This window comes from Monodelphis domestica, chromosome 1 (assembly GCF_027887165.1).
Source record: "Monodelphis domestica isolate mMonDom1 chromosome 1, mMonDom1.pri, whole genome shotgun sequence".
Classification (NCBI taxonomy): domain Eukaryota; kingdom Metazoa; phylum Chordata; class Mammalia; order Didelphimorphia; family Didelphidae; genus Monodelphis; species Monodelphis domestica.
Genome location: NC_077227.1, coordinates 185,217,290 through 185,234,761, shown reverse-complemented (window position 1 = coordinate 185,234,761; position 17,472 = coordinate 185,217,290). Strand labels below are relative to the sequence as shown.

The following is a 17,472-nucleotide window of genomic DNA, read 5'->3' as shown; positions in this document are numbered from 1 at the left end:
CATGATTTTAAAATTAGATTTATTTCTAACATGGAGGCAGAAAATTAATGAAGTCAGCTCCCCCCCATCCCCCATGATTTGATATGTGTAAAAGAGATTCCCAGTGAGGTGACTGTTTTGCAATATATTGCCTAGGACAATAAGAGCCTAGGTGGTATACCTAGGGTCACACAGCCAGTCTGTACCTGTCAGAATTTGAATTCCGGTCTGATGGAATTTAAAGCTCTTCTCTATCCACTATGCCATGCATAATTCTTTAGATTCATATTAATTGTGTCTTTTTTGTTGTTTGCATGTAGGAGACTGCTCTTTGGGGCCTTTTCTAGGATTTTTTTTTTCATTAAAAAGCCTTAAGCTTATTCTGTACCTTAGAATGGTTACATATGACAGTACAGACTAAGAAAGTAGAAGAAACACCAATTATTCTGTAGATTCCTCTGACTCAGGCCAGAGATAGGAAAATCTCCAACAGAGATTCTCAGGGGTTAGTGTCATGTACTTCTGATGGATTCACTAAACATCCAATCTAGTTGTTTTACTAAACAGTCCTGTGATTCTTGGACATGTCCCTTACATATCTACTTTTTTTGAACATGTAAAAAAGACTGTTCCCTTGTATGCCCTTTTTGCAAGATAGTGCTGACAAGACCTACCCTATTTAACTCACATAGATGTTCTAAGGATAAAATGCAGTAAGAGATGAAACCTTGTTAAAAAATAAAGTATATCAGTCAATAAGCATTTTATTAAACACACTTGCTATGTGCCAGACACTGTGCTAAGCCCTGAGGATATTATGAAAAGCAAGAGCAATCTCTGCCCTCCAAAGATCACAATTAGCAACTTTATTTACAAATGTTACTTAGGCTGTAGGAACAGGGATAATGCCTTCAAGTTGGATTTTATGATCTAGGGATTTTAAACCAGAGGTCTGTAATTCTCCAAGAATTCTCCCATAATAAGAAGAGTCAAACAGGAATTTCAAGGAGACCTGCATTGTTTTGGTTCATGGGTCTGAAATGAGAGATTCAGTAATTAAAAATCATTTCAGATTTTTGATGGCAAAGAATCTTATAAAATGATTGGAATTCTTACATCAGAGAAAGTAATTCCAGATTCATTGGCTGTGGAGGAGCGGAAATAATTCTCTCTTTCTTTTTCTTATAGAAAACAAAGCCTGTTGATTTCTCTTTCAACCCTCAAGCAGATAGCAAATTTCAGTTCTATGATCATAGTCTAGTTGAATCCATTAAACTTGGAGACCCCAAAGTACATGAATTCTTTAGGCTACTTGCACTCTGTCACACAGTGATGCCTGAAGAGAAGAATGAAGGTGAGTGATCTAAATTTATACTCCTAGAAACCCTTTCCCCTTAGAAGTGATATTTTTTTTTCTGAAAAGAACGGAGATTTAGGATTTTACTAATTTAAAGAATACCTATGCAGAAATGACTTTACCTTTTACATTCCTTACAAATTCTTGGATTCAGAAGTAATAATTGCATTGTATATGTATACAATGTGTCATAAAACTCTTTGTGCAGAATTAAACTTTAATGACAATCAGATAATCAGATTTATAAACACTATAAATTCTAAAAAAGTGAAAGATTAATTATTTACAAATTTAAAATATAAGTATCTTACTTATTGAAAGTTCAGCTTAACCATAGTATTATGCTCTATAACTAGTCTATTTCTGACTTTTAAACTCCTGTTATGGAGGTAGAAACAACAGGATTTGAGAATTGATTGGGTGTATGAGGTGAGAGTAAGCATCAAAAGTAGGATTTGAATCTAGGACTCCTGACTCTTGGTTCAGCACTTTTTTCACTTTTATCACACTCCCTCTTGTGAATAATGGAGGCAAATGGAGACAGTGTTACTCCACTGTCTTAACTGTTCTCTGATCCAAGTCATACTAAGGCAAGTGGTGGTAATGAAGATGAATGGAGCCTGGGACAACTGGACATTTTGCATTCTTGCCTTTTCAGAACTAATAGTATATAGTGTAAAGAGTACTGGATTTGGAGTCAGTATTTTGGATTTGTAATCCATATTCAAGTCTAGACATTTATAGTTAATATTTGTATAACTATAGGTGAGTATCTTTACCTATTTGAGGCTATTTGTCAAAATATGGATACTTGAATTCCTGCAGATTTAGTGCCCAAGAGATCTTTTGATTCCCTTCTTGGATCTAGCTATTCTGTATCTATAGGTTCTTCCTGAGGTAAGTTACTTTTAGTTATACTTGACAAATCCAACAGTTCTTGGTTGTTATGACTTTGCTATTGTGTATCAAAATATCTGCTTGTTTCTAAAGTATTCATTATATGCTTTAAGAATGTGATTAATATTCTTCCTCCTTTTTGGTGATAAAATGTTAATTTTTCTACTTTATGGCTTCTGTTAGAAAACTTCCAATGGTTTACTTTATAATTCCAAAAGTTTATTGTATAGGGGAATCTCCTAAATGAGTTTTTCCCATTCATTTTTGATGTCAGGATGCCAGTAAGTCTCTTAACACATTCAAATTTCTCCTTGGTATTTTTATGTTTAATGTGCTTTCCTTACAATAGACCAACTCTATCACATAACCTTTCACCTTACACATAGTAGAGTGCTTAATAAATGTTTGTGGTAGGTAGTTAAGATCAAAGATGGGACAGGAAATCATTAACCATTTAAAAAAGTGGAGCAACCTTTTATTTCTGGGACCATGTTTAGGTCTTATTTTTCTCCTGATTTAAGCTGAACACACAAATGCCTGATACATCCCTTCAGTACCCTCTGCCTTTGTGATAGACCCATTCACTGGAGAGAAAGGGGCTCCTCAGCAAAGTCTCCCTATTTCCTAACAGTTAAATTGCTTTTGAATTTCATCATGCCCCTGTGCTAGGTACAACAAACCACTTCCCCACCCTTAAACCCTCTTTTGTTTTCCTTTTGTGTATTGTCTTCTACTATTAGATTTTGTAAGCTTCTTAAGGGCAGGAATTGTCTTTTTTTTTTTTAATTTATATTTGTATCCACAGTGCTTAGCACAGTACCAGGCACATAACAGGCACTTAATAAATTTTTTCTAACTGACTGATTGAAATCATTAGATTGTGAGGGTTCAGAATATCTCTTTTATTTATGGCATTTTGGGGTCTTTGCAATAATTATATATCATACTCTGTATGTGTTTTTAATATAGTGATTTCAAAAGGCTATAAAGTAGATTTTATCCCTGTTTTTGATCTTTATCCTAAAGGATTAATTAGTAAAGTAAATGTCTGAGGTTCATCTTCCTTTTATTTGTGATGTTCCCAGACTTTATAATAATGATAAGATAGATAAGATATACCATGATATATTTTTCTTAATGTAGTAATAGCAAAAGACTTTAAAATAGATTTGATTTATGAAATCCTAAAGGACTAAGATTGACCTGTTACTATCTTGCTAAACTTTTACTATTGAAATTGAATCAGTCAGTTGAAATTGGATCAAATTGAAAAGGATCTGACTATTTGGGTGACTTGGAGGAATCTTGATACCATTGGTTTGGGCAGCTCCTTCATTAACACAGATCATAAGCCCTCCAAATCTTCTCATGCTCCCTACTTCTTGCTTATGTTTGCCAATATTACTCCATAGACCATCTATCTGCTCAGCATATTAGAGGATTTCTTGTACAGACACTCACCTGTAGAGTAGTAGTGTTGGAAGCAGCTATCTGTAGTGATCTCCTCAATATATATAATCCAGGTAAACTGAATGGTACTCAAAGGTAAAGGGAGGTGCCAAAGGGCAAATATTTCAGCATTTGCTACCCATGTATATTGACATGTGTACATGATAAGAAAGATGCAGAGAGAGTCTACATTCTAAGAATTATGCAAATCAGGACCTTTGTAGTTAAATTTTGAAGTGAGCTAATAGTATTAAGCATGGGGATGAACTAAAGAAAAACCAAAGAGGTTTTTGTTCCAGCCTCATAATGCTGATTATGTGACCTTGGGCATATAACTTAAATTTCTCTGGTTGTGTTGTATTTTTACAATTTAAAATAGAGGCAACAATGACTTCAATTGAAGATGGGCCCAAATGGAACTGAAAAGAGAATAATCATACCTGCTCCTTTTTACCTCATAAACAGTATCATCTACTTATAAAGCACTTTGTGTAGTTACAAAGCTTTAAGATCTTGCTTGCATTATTTTGGTTTTAATAGAGAATGTCTGACTGCCAAATTTGTAAATGCCAGAAAGGTGGGAGAGATAGCTGACAGATTAGTGTGAGGCAACTAGGATAATGGATAGAGCACTAGGCAGGGTGGTAAGAAGACCTGAATTTGAATCCTGCATCAGACACTTATTAACTGTGTGATTCTAGGTACATAATCTTTGAATGCCTCAGTTTCCGTCATTATAAAATAAGGATAATAAAAGTACTTGTCTGAGACTTATTATGAGGATCAAATGAGGTAACATATAAGGAGTTTGGCAAGCCTTGAAGTGCCATGTAAATGCCAGCTTTTATTATGTTGAGTGATAGTCAAAGTCTAAAGACATCAAAATATTAGAACAAAAGGCAGATTACAAAGTGAGTGAAACCGAAAAAGCATATATGTGAAGTTCTATAATTGGTTTAATTAATACTTTCTTTGTAAATACAAGATGGAGAAGTATAGCTACATAGTTGTTTCTGAGAAAAATATCTGCGAAATTTAATGCACTTCATACTTACCATAAGGTACCAATATGGTTGGTCATCCAAAGAAAGTAAAGTTATATTAGGATTCTCCACAAAGTTCTAATACCATAATTTATTAACCTGGGTTCCTGAAGTCTCTCCCTGAAGAGTGCAAGCTCCAGAAGATTCTACTATGTTGAAAAGGCTTTGACTATGGTCCTGGCAATGCACTAGGTCTGTTTTCTGAGGACCAAGCTCTCTATTTAGAGTCACATTATCAATAGATTGGCAACCTGGTGATTTTTTTGTCACCTCAGCAACCCATTAAATTAAAAAAAAAAACTAAACATAAACATACATTAAATAAAAAAAAATTAAAATGGCTTCAATTTTCCATGGACACTTTCTGCTTTTGCAAAGCTAGTGGCAGAATTAAAGGAAGGGTGCTGCCATAGTTTTTAGACCATGAATAAGCTTTAATTTACTGTTGCTTCTCTAAATGTGAGACCTTTGCCCTAGGGGTGGATATATTCCTGGAGGACTTGAATTAAACAGAGCCAGAAAAAAGAAGAAAGTTGCAGTTAAATGGAAGGATGTTAGAACTCTTTAGAAAGGCAAGGAAGGGCATTAGTGGAACAAGTTTTGCAATATATTCAAAGACATCAAGAAAGAATATTTCATGACATATGTTTTATGGTTATCACATATTCCAGTAAATGGTAAATATTTGCAAAAAGACCATTGTGATAGTAATTGCAGTTTATATATCAACATTGGTTGCTGAGGGAAAAAATTATAGAAAAATTCTCTTAATAATTTGATCAGACTTGCTAGATTAAATGATTATCCACTCTGAAAATTGGTGAGTTAAATACAGAGGCTGAAAAGGGCAAAGATGGAGACAAATATTCAGGAAAATTTGGTTAAGAAAAAAGAAACAAGAGAGGCCCAAAAATACTAAATTATATTGAAGCCTTATACCTCTATCCTTTGAATGATTCTTTTGAGGAAAGAATTTGTAAGTGTTAGACATGACTAACACCAAATAACACATGTTCATAGTAAGAAAGATACAGAGGCATCTTATAAATTATACAAACCATGACCTTTGTAGTTAATTTTTAAAATGAGATAATTAAAATGAGCATAAGAATGAACTAAAAACAGAATGAAATCTTTTTTTTTAGAGAAAAGAAAAACTTGTTTTTATGGAGAAATTATCCCTGAGTCATTTATCTGTGTATAATCTTACATCAACCCAACCAAGTTAAGATCAGAATTATTAATTATTAAGAGAGAATAATGAGAAAAAGATTTAGGATATAATTGAAACAACTTGGCCTTGAACTATTTAAAAATTGTAAATAAAAATAGAGAATGGATAATGGAAATGATATCAACACCAACTAGGATAATTTTATCTAAAATTTTAACCAATGTTAATTACTTACTTCACAAAAGAGACCAAAAGAACCCAGAAAGTGTCTTAGTCAACATTTTACTTGTCAATCAGAGAGAAATTATTGCTAAAGAAAACAATGTTAAAATATAAACTCATTTATAAAATCTTATGAAGAAAGATAATGAACTATGGTACATTGCATCATGTCAGAAAGAAGAGAATTAACAGAGGGTAAAACTAAACTGTCTTTAATTTAGGAAAACAGCCAACAAAGGATAGGCATTCTAAAAAACATTCAAGGATGAAAGTGGAAAGGAAAAACAAACAAAACAAAAATGGAAAGGATTTGGAAAATTCATTATAATTAACAGTCTCCTTCATCAAAAACGATGGAACTCCCCCTTGGACTATAACATTAGACCCAAAGTGCTTATAGAGGGTCTTATAAAAATGTCATTAAAGAGTACACATGTTGGACCAATTGAATAGTATGTCACTAAACAGTAAACATCTACTATGGGTGAGGCACAATGTTAAGCTCTAAGGATACAAAGAGAAACAAAAACAATGCTTTCCCTCAAAGAACTCACCATCATATGGGAGAGACGATATACAGACAACTCTGTACAAGAGTCAGAAAGAAGGAGGGAGAGAATTCTAGGCAGGGGAAACAATCAGAGAAAATGTTCTGAGTCCAGAGATGAAGTGTTTTGTGTTCATGGAATAGCCAGGAGGCCGGTGCAACTGGGTCAAAGTGTATATAGTATAAGGTAAAAGAAGACTGGAAAAGTAGAGAGGATTCAGGCTTTGAAAGACTTTGAACACCTAACAGAGGATTTTGTATTTGATCTTAGAGATGATAATAGGGAGCCAATGGAGTTTATTGAGTAGAGAGCAGCATTATGACATAGTTGGACCTTTAATTTAGGAAAATCATCTTTGTAACTGATTGGAGAAAGGACTGGGGTGGGAAAATACTCAAGGCAGGCAATTTCAACAATTTCAATTGCAGTAGTCCAGGCTTTAGGTGATAACTGTCTATATCAGAATAAAGGCAGTGTCAAAAAAAGAAGGGGGTGTATTTGAGAGTTTGTAGTAAAGGTAAAGCTGACAGCCCTTGGTAACAAATTGGTTAAGAAGGATGAGTGATAGTATGATGCTGGGAATGATGCCTAGGATGTGAGCCTGGATAACTAGGAAGATAGTGGTGACCTCAACAGTAAGGAAGTTTGGAAGGAGGAAGGTTGAGAAAATAGAATTAGTTTAATTTAGAGAGGACAACTATGTTAAAGATGACAATCATGAGGGTGTTGAGGAATCAATATCAAGATATTTGAAGAAAGGGAAGATACCAAAGGCATGGGGGAAAAAGCTACTGATCAACATTATTAATACTAAAAAATGGTAAACAAGACAACATCAGGAACTACTGACCTATATGCTTACTCTCGTGTCTATACAAAATCTTTAGTAGAGTCAACTCTCTCTCTCTCTCTCTCTCTCTCTCTCTCTCTCTCTATATATATATATATATATACATACATACATATGTATACATATATAAATGTATCTCGAGGGCATTTTTTGTTGAGGGAATTAGTAGGGAATAAAAAGGCTTTCACAAATTATATTCGATAACACTGTATTTTTTCCATTTCATAATTGTTTGAACTTTATAGAGAAAATAAGATCCACTGTGCCCTAGAAAATATTTTATTTGGTCAAACAGAGAGCTGCCTTATAGACTCTCTTATAACAAGATGTCTCTGAAGTATACATCAAAATTATTCAAGATTCCTTTGAAGATATAACAGAAATAACAATATTCAATAACTCCCTAATCACAAACATTAGACAAAGCATAAAACAGGGAAATGTATGCTCTCCAAAGGTGTTTGCCATTCGAATAGAGGAGATACAGCAAAGAGTCCAGGTCAAAGAGGGATTCCCTGTTGATGGTGAGATCCTCCAGATGCTCTTATTTGAAAATAACTTTGTGTTGATTTCATCAAGCTCCAGGGCATTACTGAACCTCCTAGAGGAGATCTGTAATCACTCAAAAGATTTTGGCACACAGTAAAGACCAAGTGGATGAAGAATGTCTTTTGCCCAGATTATGACATGCATTTGGGCTGGACACCCTAAAGAGGTTAACCATCAGTTTGTGTATATGGAACAGGCAGTACAGATGGACAATGATCTGGGCCCAGAGTTGAACAGTAGGAGGAGAGCAGGCCTCCTGGAAATTGCAACTCTTCTTTATTAACCAACTAACCCCAAGATTCCCATGAAAGCAAAGACTCAATTTTTTTTTATGGCCCACCATTCTTCTGGTGTTACCAATATGACAAGCAATTAAAAATGAATATCACACATGGAACAATAGATGAGAGTAGGCAGAAGCATGTAACCAATGAGGAACTCCAAAGAATAAGAGGAGTAAAAGAGGTCATTAAGGAATTGTATAATCATTGAAAGATAACTGGTTTGGTCCTGTGGCAGGAGTGAGGGATGATTAGTGGACAGTCATCCAGATTGCGCTACTGGTGATGGGAGGATATAGTCAAATAGGATGGATGGTCATTGATAGGTTGTGAGTTGCCTGTATCATGGAAGGGAGCTTTGAAATTTATGAGATGTTTGAGGATTTGAGTATTTTTTTTAGTGTTTGCCTAAATAAAATTATTATTAGGAGAGTGTCTTTAATTTAGGGAGGTGAACTGTGCTATATTGGTCAATTATCAATTCAGTTCAAGAAACTCCTCAATTTAGTTCAAGGGGCTCCTCCTGCCCGAGGGATGAACTGAACAAAACTGAATGGCGAGAATTTACTCTGTCTTTTCCCAGGCCCTACTGTACTATTTTATGCAGATCATTTTCTGATCTTTTTATCACTCACAAATGATCCATTTCCACGGCCATCAATTCTGAAATTTCTTTGTCTGTTAATAATCTTTTATCAAAACATCTTTCCATCTGCCTTATCATTCCTAGCACTGATTTTCATCTTTTTCAGAACTACCAATCCTTCTACCTCTCAGGTCTTTAATAATATTAGTTAACATAGAGAACTAAGTCAAATTTATGAAAGTATGTCATTGATAAATTGTCATTTGATAATTGATAAATGGTCAAAGAATATTAACAGTTTTCAGATTAAGAAATCAAAGACATATATAGTCATATGAAAAAATGCTCTAAACCACTCTTGATTAGAGAAATGAAATTTAAAACAACTCTGAAGTACCACCTCATACCTATCAGTTTGACCAATGTGACAAAAAATGAAAATTATAAATGTTGGAGATTTTATGGAAAAATTGGGACCCTGAAAAATTGGTGGAATTGTGGTCTGACGGGGGTTCAATGACCTGCCCAGGGGCACTCAGCTAGGAAGTATCTGAGGAGATTTGGACCCAGTACCTCCTACCTTCAGGTCTGGCTCTCTCACTACTAAGCCATCTAACTTACCCTCCTCCAAAAATTTTGGAAACAAGATAAACTTGCTTGAGGGAAACTTTTTGTTGATTCTCAAGGTTTTTTGTTTCTCATTTGAGACTCAAGAAAGCCAGCAAAGTAGATTATAATTGTAATTTATATTAGGCTCTGAGGTTTACAAAGTGCTTCAAATAAATTATATTTTGATCCTTAAATAGCCCAGAAAGTGGGCACCATTAATATGCCCTTTTTACAGATGAGAAAACTGAAATTCAGAGAAATTAAGTTAATCCTCTAAAGTTACACAGCTATTAAGTATCTGAGATGGGATTTGAATCCAAGTCTTCTTGTTTTCAAATTCAAAGCTCTGAACCCTCCTCCATGTTGCTTCTCTAATAGATGAGTTCAGAGTTTCCCTTTATCTCCTTATCTTTGTCTTTTAGCTTTCTAATCTTCTAAAATGTAAGCTTTTCTGGAATATTTTTGAAGTCCAGTGTAAAATCTTAACTTCTTCTCCAAGACTATGATATTTATGGTTTCTTCTGTTGTTTTATTTCAGGAAAATTAATTTATCAAGTCCAGTCACCTGATGAAGGAGCTCTAGTAACAGCAGCAAGGAACTTTGGATTTATTTTTAAGTCTCGGACTCCAGAGACCATCACAGTAGAAGAAATGGGAAAAGTTGTTACTTATCAGCTACTCGCCTTTTTGGATTTTAACAATATCAGAAAAAGAATGTCAGTTATAGGTACAAATGACACCTTTGCTTTCTTTTTTAAAAACCTTTCATTTTGAGTACACTGATATATAGACTTACACTTAATTTCTAGAGTGGTTTTGCCAAGGAAATCCCAAATAAGGTCATGAAGAGTCAGACACGACTGAAATGACTAAACAACGACACTGTGACAGGAAATGTGATATGAACTAAAGATACAAAGATAAAAATGGAACAAACTCTATCTTTAAGAAACTTATATTTTATTGAGAGGAAAGACTGGATAACAAATGAGTCGATACAAAATAAGTACAAATTTATTTATGGGTGGAAAGAGGAGGCATTAGCAGCTAGGGGACCTGCCATTTTGGTAATTGCACATGGCCTAACCAGTATAATAAAATCTATTTCTATGGAAGACATGCGAAATATACAGGTAGGTGCATCATGGAATGGTAAATTTAATCAGCAAGTACTGGGAACTGACCTTTGGAGACTGCTTTGAGCAAGTAAAAGTAGATAAGAAGAGAAATCTGAAACTATTCATCTTTTGTGGATAACAGACTCCTTTCCACAAGTATACATCATTATCCATATGCCATTCATTCATTTGTATTCATGGTGCCTGCTTACTTTTTTAATAATCAGTATGAAATATCTTTTCTTCATAGTATTCCAGGGAAGTGTTATTGATGCTTCCTTGGCTTAGGGGTTTGTGGGTGCTGACAGCACCTTAGGTATGTTGGGAATACTTCTGGCCCTTGCCCAAGATGGGTACCTTCTGTCACTCAACATATTGCTATCTATGGAGAAATTGTAATCCATCCACAAAAATCCGATATTTGTCCTAACACATTCCATAAGGGGATAGGTAATGTTCTCCCATACACCAAATGAATAGCCCCTTGAGTATTGCTTTGTGTGAGGAGGAATTCTAAGCAAGATCCCTGCCAGGGCAAAATGATGACTATTTGATAACACAGGGGCAGACTAAGAAGAAAGGAGACATTTCTAGAATCAGTCCCTTAGTCTTTCTGAACAATATATTGATTTGAAATTGAAATATAAAAGGCACTTGAATTCCCTTAAAAACTGTAATAAGAGTTTAGATCAGTTGTAATTTAAATTAATGTTGTACAACTCTTTTTTTTTTTTGCCATCAGTGGATAAGATATTCTGTTCTGAGATGAGACCCTCATCCTCCCATTCTTTGTCAATTAGTGGTCAGAGGCTTTAAAAAATCTATGTATTTTTGCCTCCCCAACATAGTTTTACTTATCAGTTTTCTCTTTCTTTTGGGAAATCTAAGTATATTTAAATACTGATAAACATAATAGCTGGCTCAGCACTAGGCCAGATGATTTGGGAGTAGGCATCTTGTGGCTTTTGACTAGTAAGGATAGCAGATTTGTCAGAGAATTTGTGTATGGTGTAATGTATGCGAGTGAGTCAGGCACATATCATTGAGCTCAAATTTTGAATCAAAGCAAAACATTTTATACAAACAAATGTAGTTTATTTAGGAATGTTAGGAAGTGAAAAAATTATGTATAGATACTTGTTCTTGGGTCCAGAAAATAGAGGGTTACTACCAGCAAAAAAAAAAAAAATAAATATATATAGGCTAAATGTGGATCTTAGATTTTATGATGTAGGGCTGGAAGGGCCCTTAGAAATTATTTAGTATATCCCTTTCATTTCACTAAGTCTCAGATAAGTGACTTGTTCAAGGTTACAGAGCTAGTAAGTAAGCAAAACTGGTGTACAAATTCAGGTTTCCTGACTCTAAACCAAATGTTCAGGTGGGGGATGGAGAAGGCATAGCTATTGATCAATCAATTGATCAAATATTGATTAAATATTATGCTACATCCTAGGAGAGGAAAATAATACAACACCTCTCCTCAACGACCTAACAGTCTGGTAGAAATGTCAGATTGCATGGATATGCATGGTGTATGTGCACACACACACACATACATACACACATACACAAACTGTAATACGAGCTAAAATACAAAGTCAAACAGTTGTTTGTGATACTTTAGGTCAGATCAGAGGACTTCCTCACTTCCTCCCTTCCTCCCTCTCTCCCTCCCTCCCTCCCTCCCTCCCTCCCTCCCTCCCTCCCTCCCTCCCTCCCTTCCTTCCTTCCTTCCTTCCTTCCTTCCTTCCTTCCTTCCTTCCTTCCTTCCTTCCTTCCTTCCTTCCTTCCTTCCTTCCTTCCTTCCTTCCTTCCTTCCTTCCTTCCTTCCTTCCTTCCTTCCTTCCTTCCTTCCTTCCTTCCTTCCTTCCTTCCTTCCTTCCTTCCTTCCTTCCTTCCTTCCTTCCTTCCTTCCTTCCTTCCTTCCCAGTTTTTGGTTCATTTAAGTTATAGTCATCTCTCAGCACTGCTCTATGGTTGTGTAGTCTGGAATACCAAGTCAGGGAAATGATCCCTTACTAGTATAAATTTAATGCCTCTTTATCAAAGGCCTATGGTAAGCACTGGTAAGGTGTGATCGAGTTAATCTTATTCTATGATAACACAATGTTTCAAACCTTTTTCTTTTTAGTTCGAAACCCAGAAGGGCAGATAAAACTTTATTGCAAAGGAGCAGATACCATTCTGTTTGAAAAACTTCATCCAACTAATGAAGAACTTATGATGTTGACATCAGATCATCTCAGTGTAAGTGCCTATTATTTTCAATTTAGTAAGAATGGCAATTTTTCTATGCTTGTGTATGTGGATCACTATTCATCTATGACTAAATAGACCTGTCTTGAGGAACTAGCTAAGGCATATAGGAGTTAAATTACTGGAAGAGATATGTTAGGGGTAGAGTTTGAACCAACTATTACTTGTTCTAAGCCCAGCATTCTATCTGCTATACTGTCCTCTCTCTCTCTCTCTCTCTCTCTCTCTCTCTCTCTCTCTCTCTCTCTCTCTCTCTCTCTCTCTCTCTCAATCTCTCTCTGTCTCTCTGTATCTGTCTGTCTGTCTGTCTGTCTGTCTGTCTCTCTCTCTCTCTGTCTCTCTCTCCCCCCCCCATCTATCCATCTATCTTCCTTTGCTACGGCCAAAAATTTCATCACTTAGTAGATACACTAATTATATCACTGAGGTATATTATACATAACCATATAGACATGCATGTATATATACATGCATGTCTATATGTGTCTGTGTCTATGTCTGTGTGTCTGTACATATCTATAGACACAGGGGTGCTAGATTTAGAACTAGTAAGATAGTAAGACCTGCCTCAAATCCCATGTCTTACATTTATTAGGTTTCTCTCAGAATCAGAGCTTGTCCTGCATTGGTAGAAAGAATTCTTATGATGGGAATTCTCTATACTGACTAAATAACAGGTCCTCTATATAGTTACATAGAGACACATGTAAATTATGTGATGAAATGCACACACATGTGAAGTCATCTGTGTACCAGATTGTTGCCTGGAAAATACCTTACAGAGCTCCTCATTACTCTGCTGCGAGTGCCAAGGAAACTTGCCCTCTGTGGATTAAGCCATTCATACTTCATTACTTCAATAGATACATGATCTCATGGCTGTGGATATTCTCTACTTGAACACAAATCATACAACCCATTTATTCCTATGTGATTCTGGGTTATTCTTTTTCACAGGTCTTCCTCAAAAAACATCCATTGTATTGGGAGCATGCTGTTTTTCATTTTGTCTTTCTCATTTCATTGTTTTGTCTCCATCTTATAAAGCAGCATCATAAATGTTTGTTGGATTGGATTGGTTTGGATTGGATTAGAGCTTCCCTTTAGTCATTATAATCTTTAGGCATAAGAGTGGAGCACTCAAGTTATACTGCTTATTCTTCTTCATATGGCCAATTTTTTGATTGCACATTTCCTTAATGATATCTCATATGCCTATTTTTGAGCATAACTCATAGATGGAAATATGGTACTAATTTGTGCCTACTATGCATCTCCCCATTCATTGCCTTTTGGACTACCTGCAACTGTAATTACTAAAAAAAATGGTGGTGTTCCAAGATGTATAACCTTAGAGAATTCCTGAGAAAATATTTGTATTGAAGTAATATATCTTTGCACTATAGAGCAGTTTAGGATCATTTAAAACAGAGCATGTTTCCCCAAATGCAAGCCAATTCATCTTTCTTCATCTTTAATTTTGGACCCATGCCATTATCCATCTGTAATATCTATTCCAGTTAATGTACTAATTCAGCCATCCTATTGAATCTTCTAGTATAGACAGTAGATATTTTTATCTTTTGTTTTCCCCATATAGATTGTCAGAGTTCTTGTACATGGTCATGGATCTTAATAAAAAGATCCAGTATTTGATGTTATCAGAATAATTTCATCCATCAATAGGAACATTCAGACAACCTCACCAATTTATTAGGAACCTCCCTTCCACTGAAACTTTCAATTATACATTCTCTGGAACAATGATGATCTTTTTAGAGAGAGTATATTTCAGTGTTCTATAACTTTGATGCTAACAGAGTCATTGAAGAGAATTTCCTTCTCTCTTTTCATCCTTCCTTCCTTCCTTCCTTCCTTCCTTCCTTCCTTCCTTCCTTCCTTCCTTCCTTCCTTCCTTCCTTCCTTCTTTCCTTCCTTCCTTCCTTCCTTCCTTCCTTCCTTCCTTCCTTCCTTCCTTCCTTCCTTCCTTCCTTCCTTCCTTCCTTCCTTCCTTCCTTCCTTCCTTCCTTCCTTCCTTCCTCTCCTTCTTTTTCTTTAGTAATAAACAAGCAACAAATTTAGTAAGATCTTATATTTTCAGAAACTTTCAGACACATGTGGAAAGATAAAGATGTGACCTGCTTTAGAGAATTGTTTGAGAAAATTGGACTATTCCCTTTCCACATTTTCATGGATATGCATGTATATCTTCCTCATAAAGATTTTATAAAGATTAAAAAGTAGGCATGTTACAGTTATTGATGTTCTTTTGATCGCCTTTATTGGGCAATAATATCATTCTTGATTTTTTCCATTCCTTCCCTAAATTATGCTTCCTTAGTGCTTTCCAGATTAGGTCACCTCCAAGCACAGTTTGCCTTGGTGTGCAAATAATCTGGTCCAACTGATTTTCCTGATTTCATTTTTAAGTGCCATTTTTCTTTGTTTTAAATTTTGATGAACAATCTATAGAATTCCCCCATCAGTAAATATCAGGGATGATAGTAATGAGCTGGGTCCAGAATTGAACTGGTGGCAAAAAATAGACTAGTTTGCCTTTGAGACATTATCAAGTACTCTAATTGACCACAAGTTTCTCCCTGAAAAAAAACAAAAACAAAAACTGAACTATATAATTCTTCAGGTGAAGTTGGATAAGTCCTTTATTTCCTACTTATCCTATACATAACTTGTTTTGTAAATGCTCACTTGCATGTTGTCTCCCTTATAGGATTATAAATTCTTTGAGGGCAGGGACTATCTTTTACCTCTTTTTGTATTCCCAGCATTTAGCACAGTACCTGGCAAAGTAGGTGCTCAATTAATGTTTGTTAACTGATTGATAGTTGCCAGACATAGACTAAAATATCTGAAAAACTGAAGTCAACTTTTACCAACATGGTACTGGAGAGACATATGGAATTTACAGGCAAGCTTTAGTCTATTAAAAGGGAGGAATTAGACAGAATTTGTATAGAATATCCTCAGAGAAATTTCTAATTGGAAAAAAAAGATGTACTATTCTTGGCATTAGTGAATGATAGCCCTAATATCCAAACAGTGTATAAAGATCATGATTGTCTGTATGCCCTTTGAATTTGTGGCAGATTATGGCACAGTATGGGTAGCCATAGATGGATTATAATGCATTCTTGAAAAGAATACCCAAACTTATTAGATAAGAAGTCCACTGAAGAATGGGAATATGTGTCATTTTAAATCTTTGAAAAGGCTTTGATGGAATGAGTTCCCCAAATATAATAATTTGTGGGGGGTTTTTTTTGGTCTGTGATGATTATAATGATCATTATAGAAATGTGGCCAAGTTTGTTCCATTTTATGTCTTTTTTTGTGAGTTCCAGCGGGCTCTGCTTCTCCTTCCTCCTATAGGCAGGCTGCCTCAGATTCCATCTGGTGCCACCTAGAGTGTTCAAGCTACACAGGGAAAATAATATCAAAGGATATCATTTCTCCCTCCCTTTCCAGAGCCCAACACCAACCTTTCTGCCAATTTTTTCTTCCCCTTTTCTCCCTCCTGAATTGACATTGAACCTTTATCCCTACTCTGTGTCTTAGCATACTGAAATCCTTTCTCCTCTCTGACTATGAGACTTACTATTCTATTCTTAGTGGTGTTCTGTTACTACATCAGATACTCTAATGTGGCCTAGGGTCCCTTGGGTCTTTCTATCAGCATTGTCTCCAGAGCTTTCCATTTGTCTTGCAGCTGAACTCTTATATATATATATTTTTTTTTTCTTTTCCAATCATACTGTGAGCTCTTTAGGAGATGAAATTGCTTTTTTCTTCTAAATTTATATCACCAGTGTGTAATACAATATTTGGCACTCAGTATTTAATAAATACTCAACAGTGCACTGGATCTGGAGTCAGAAAGAGTTGAGTTCAAATAAAAACTTACTAAATATGTGACTCTGAGCAAATCATTTAACCTTTGCCTCAATTTTTCCATATGTAAAATGGAATAATAATACCACCTACACCTCATGTCATGAGAAGGAAGTAAGCTAATATTTTATAAAAACATGTGATGATTAGAATATCATATGAATGATGGCTATTATTCATTCATTCATATTCGTCTATGAATGCTCTTGCTGTGTAGTGACTCATTGGGTTATTATGGCTAATCTTTCTTCAGACTTTGTACTTCCTCTATTAACTAGATGACACTGTCTGCAATATTCAATCATTCTCTTCAGTAATGCTTTACAAATGAGTTTCTATTGTAAACTCATGTATTCTTGGTTGCTGTAGGGTTTGTTTGTTTGTTTTTTTGGAAAAAATTATTAAAAAATTATTTGCTGGCTAAGACAATTTTTGTGCTGAATTGACCTTATTATAAAGAGTTTCATATAGGTTAAACTTTTGTAGAAAGAGGTAATAATCAAGGTCAATATCTTTGACTTTTTGCATTCCCACTTTTTTGGCTTTGAATGGTTATTTGAGTGGGATTGATTGAAATTTTGGCAATTTTTCATAATGTCTTCTTATCTTAAAACTTTATTATAATTTCCTGTAGTCTTTGAT

The 17,472-nt window shown here is 35.1% G+C and overlaps 1 protein-coding gene across 6 annotated transcripts in view; it reads left to right on the top strand.

The window, feature by feature from the left end:
• The window catches only part of ATP8B4 (ATPase phospholipid transporting 8B4 (putative)), a 384,379-nt gene that overhangs the window by 278,285 nt on the left and 88,622 nt on the right, over positions 1–17,472 (top strand). For all 6 annotated transcript variants that reach the window (XM_056810175.1, XM_056810180.1, XM_056810178.1 and 3 more), the window contains 3 exons: positions 1,168–1,333; positions 10,083–10,271; positions 12,797–12,912. In XM_056810175.1, the coding sequence (XP_056666153.1) occupies positions 1,168–1,333; positions 10,083–10,271; positions 12,797–12,912 (471 nt within the window). The remainder of the gene's footprint in view (positions 1–1,167; positions 1,334–10,082; positions 10,272–12,796; positions 12,913–17,472) is intronic.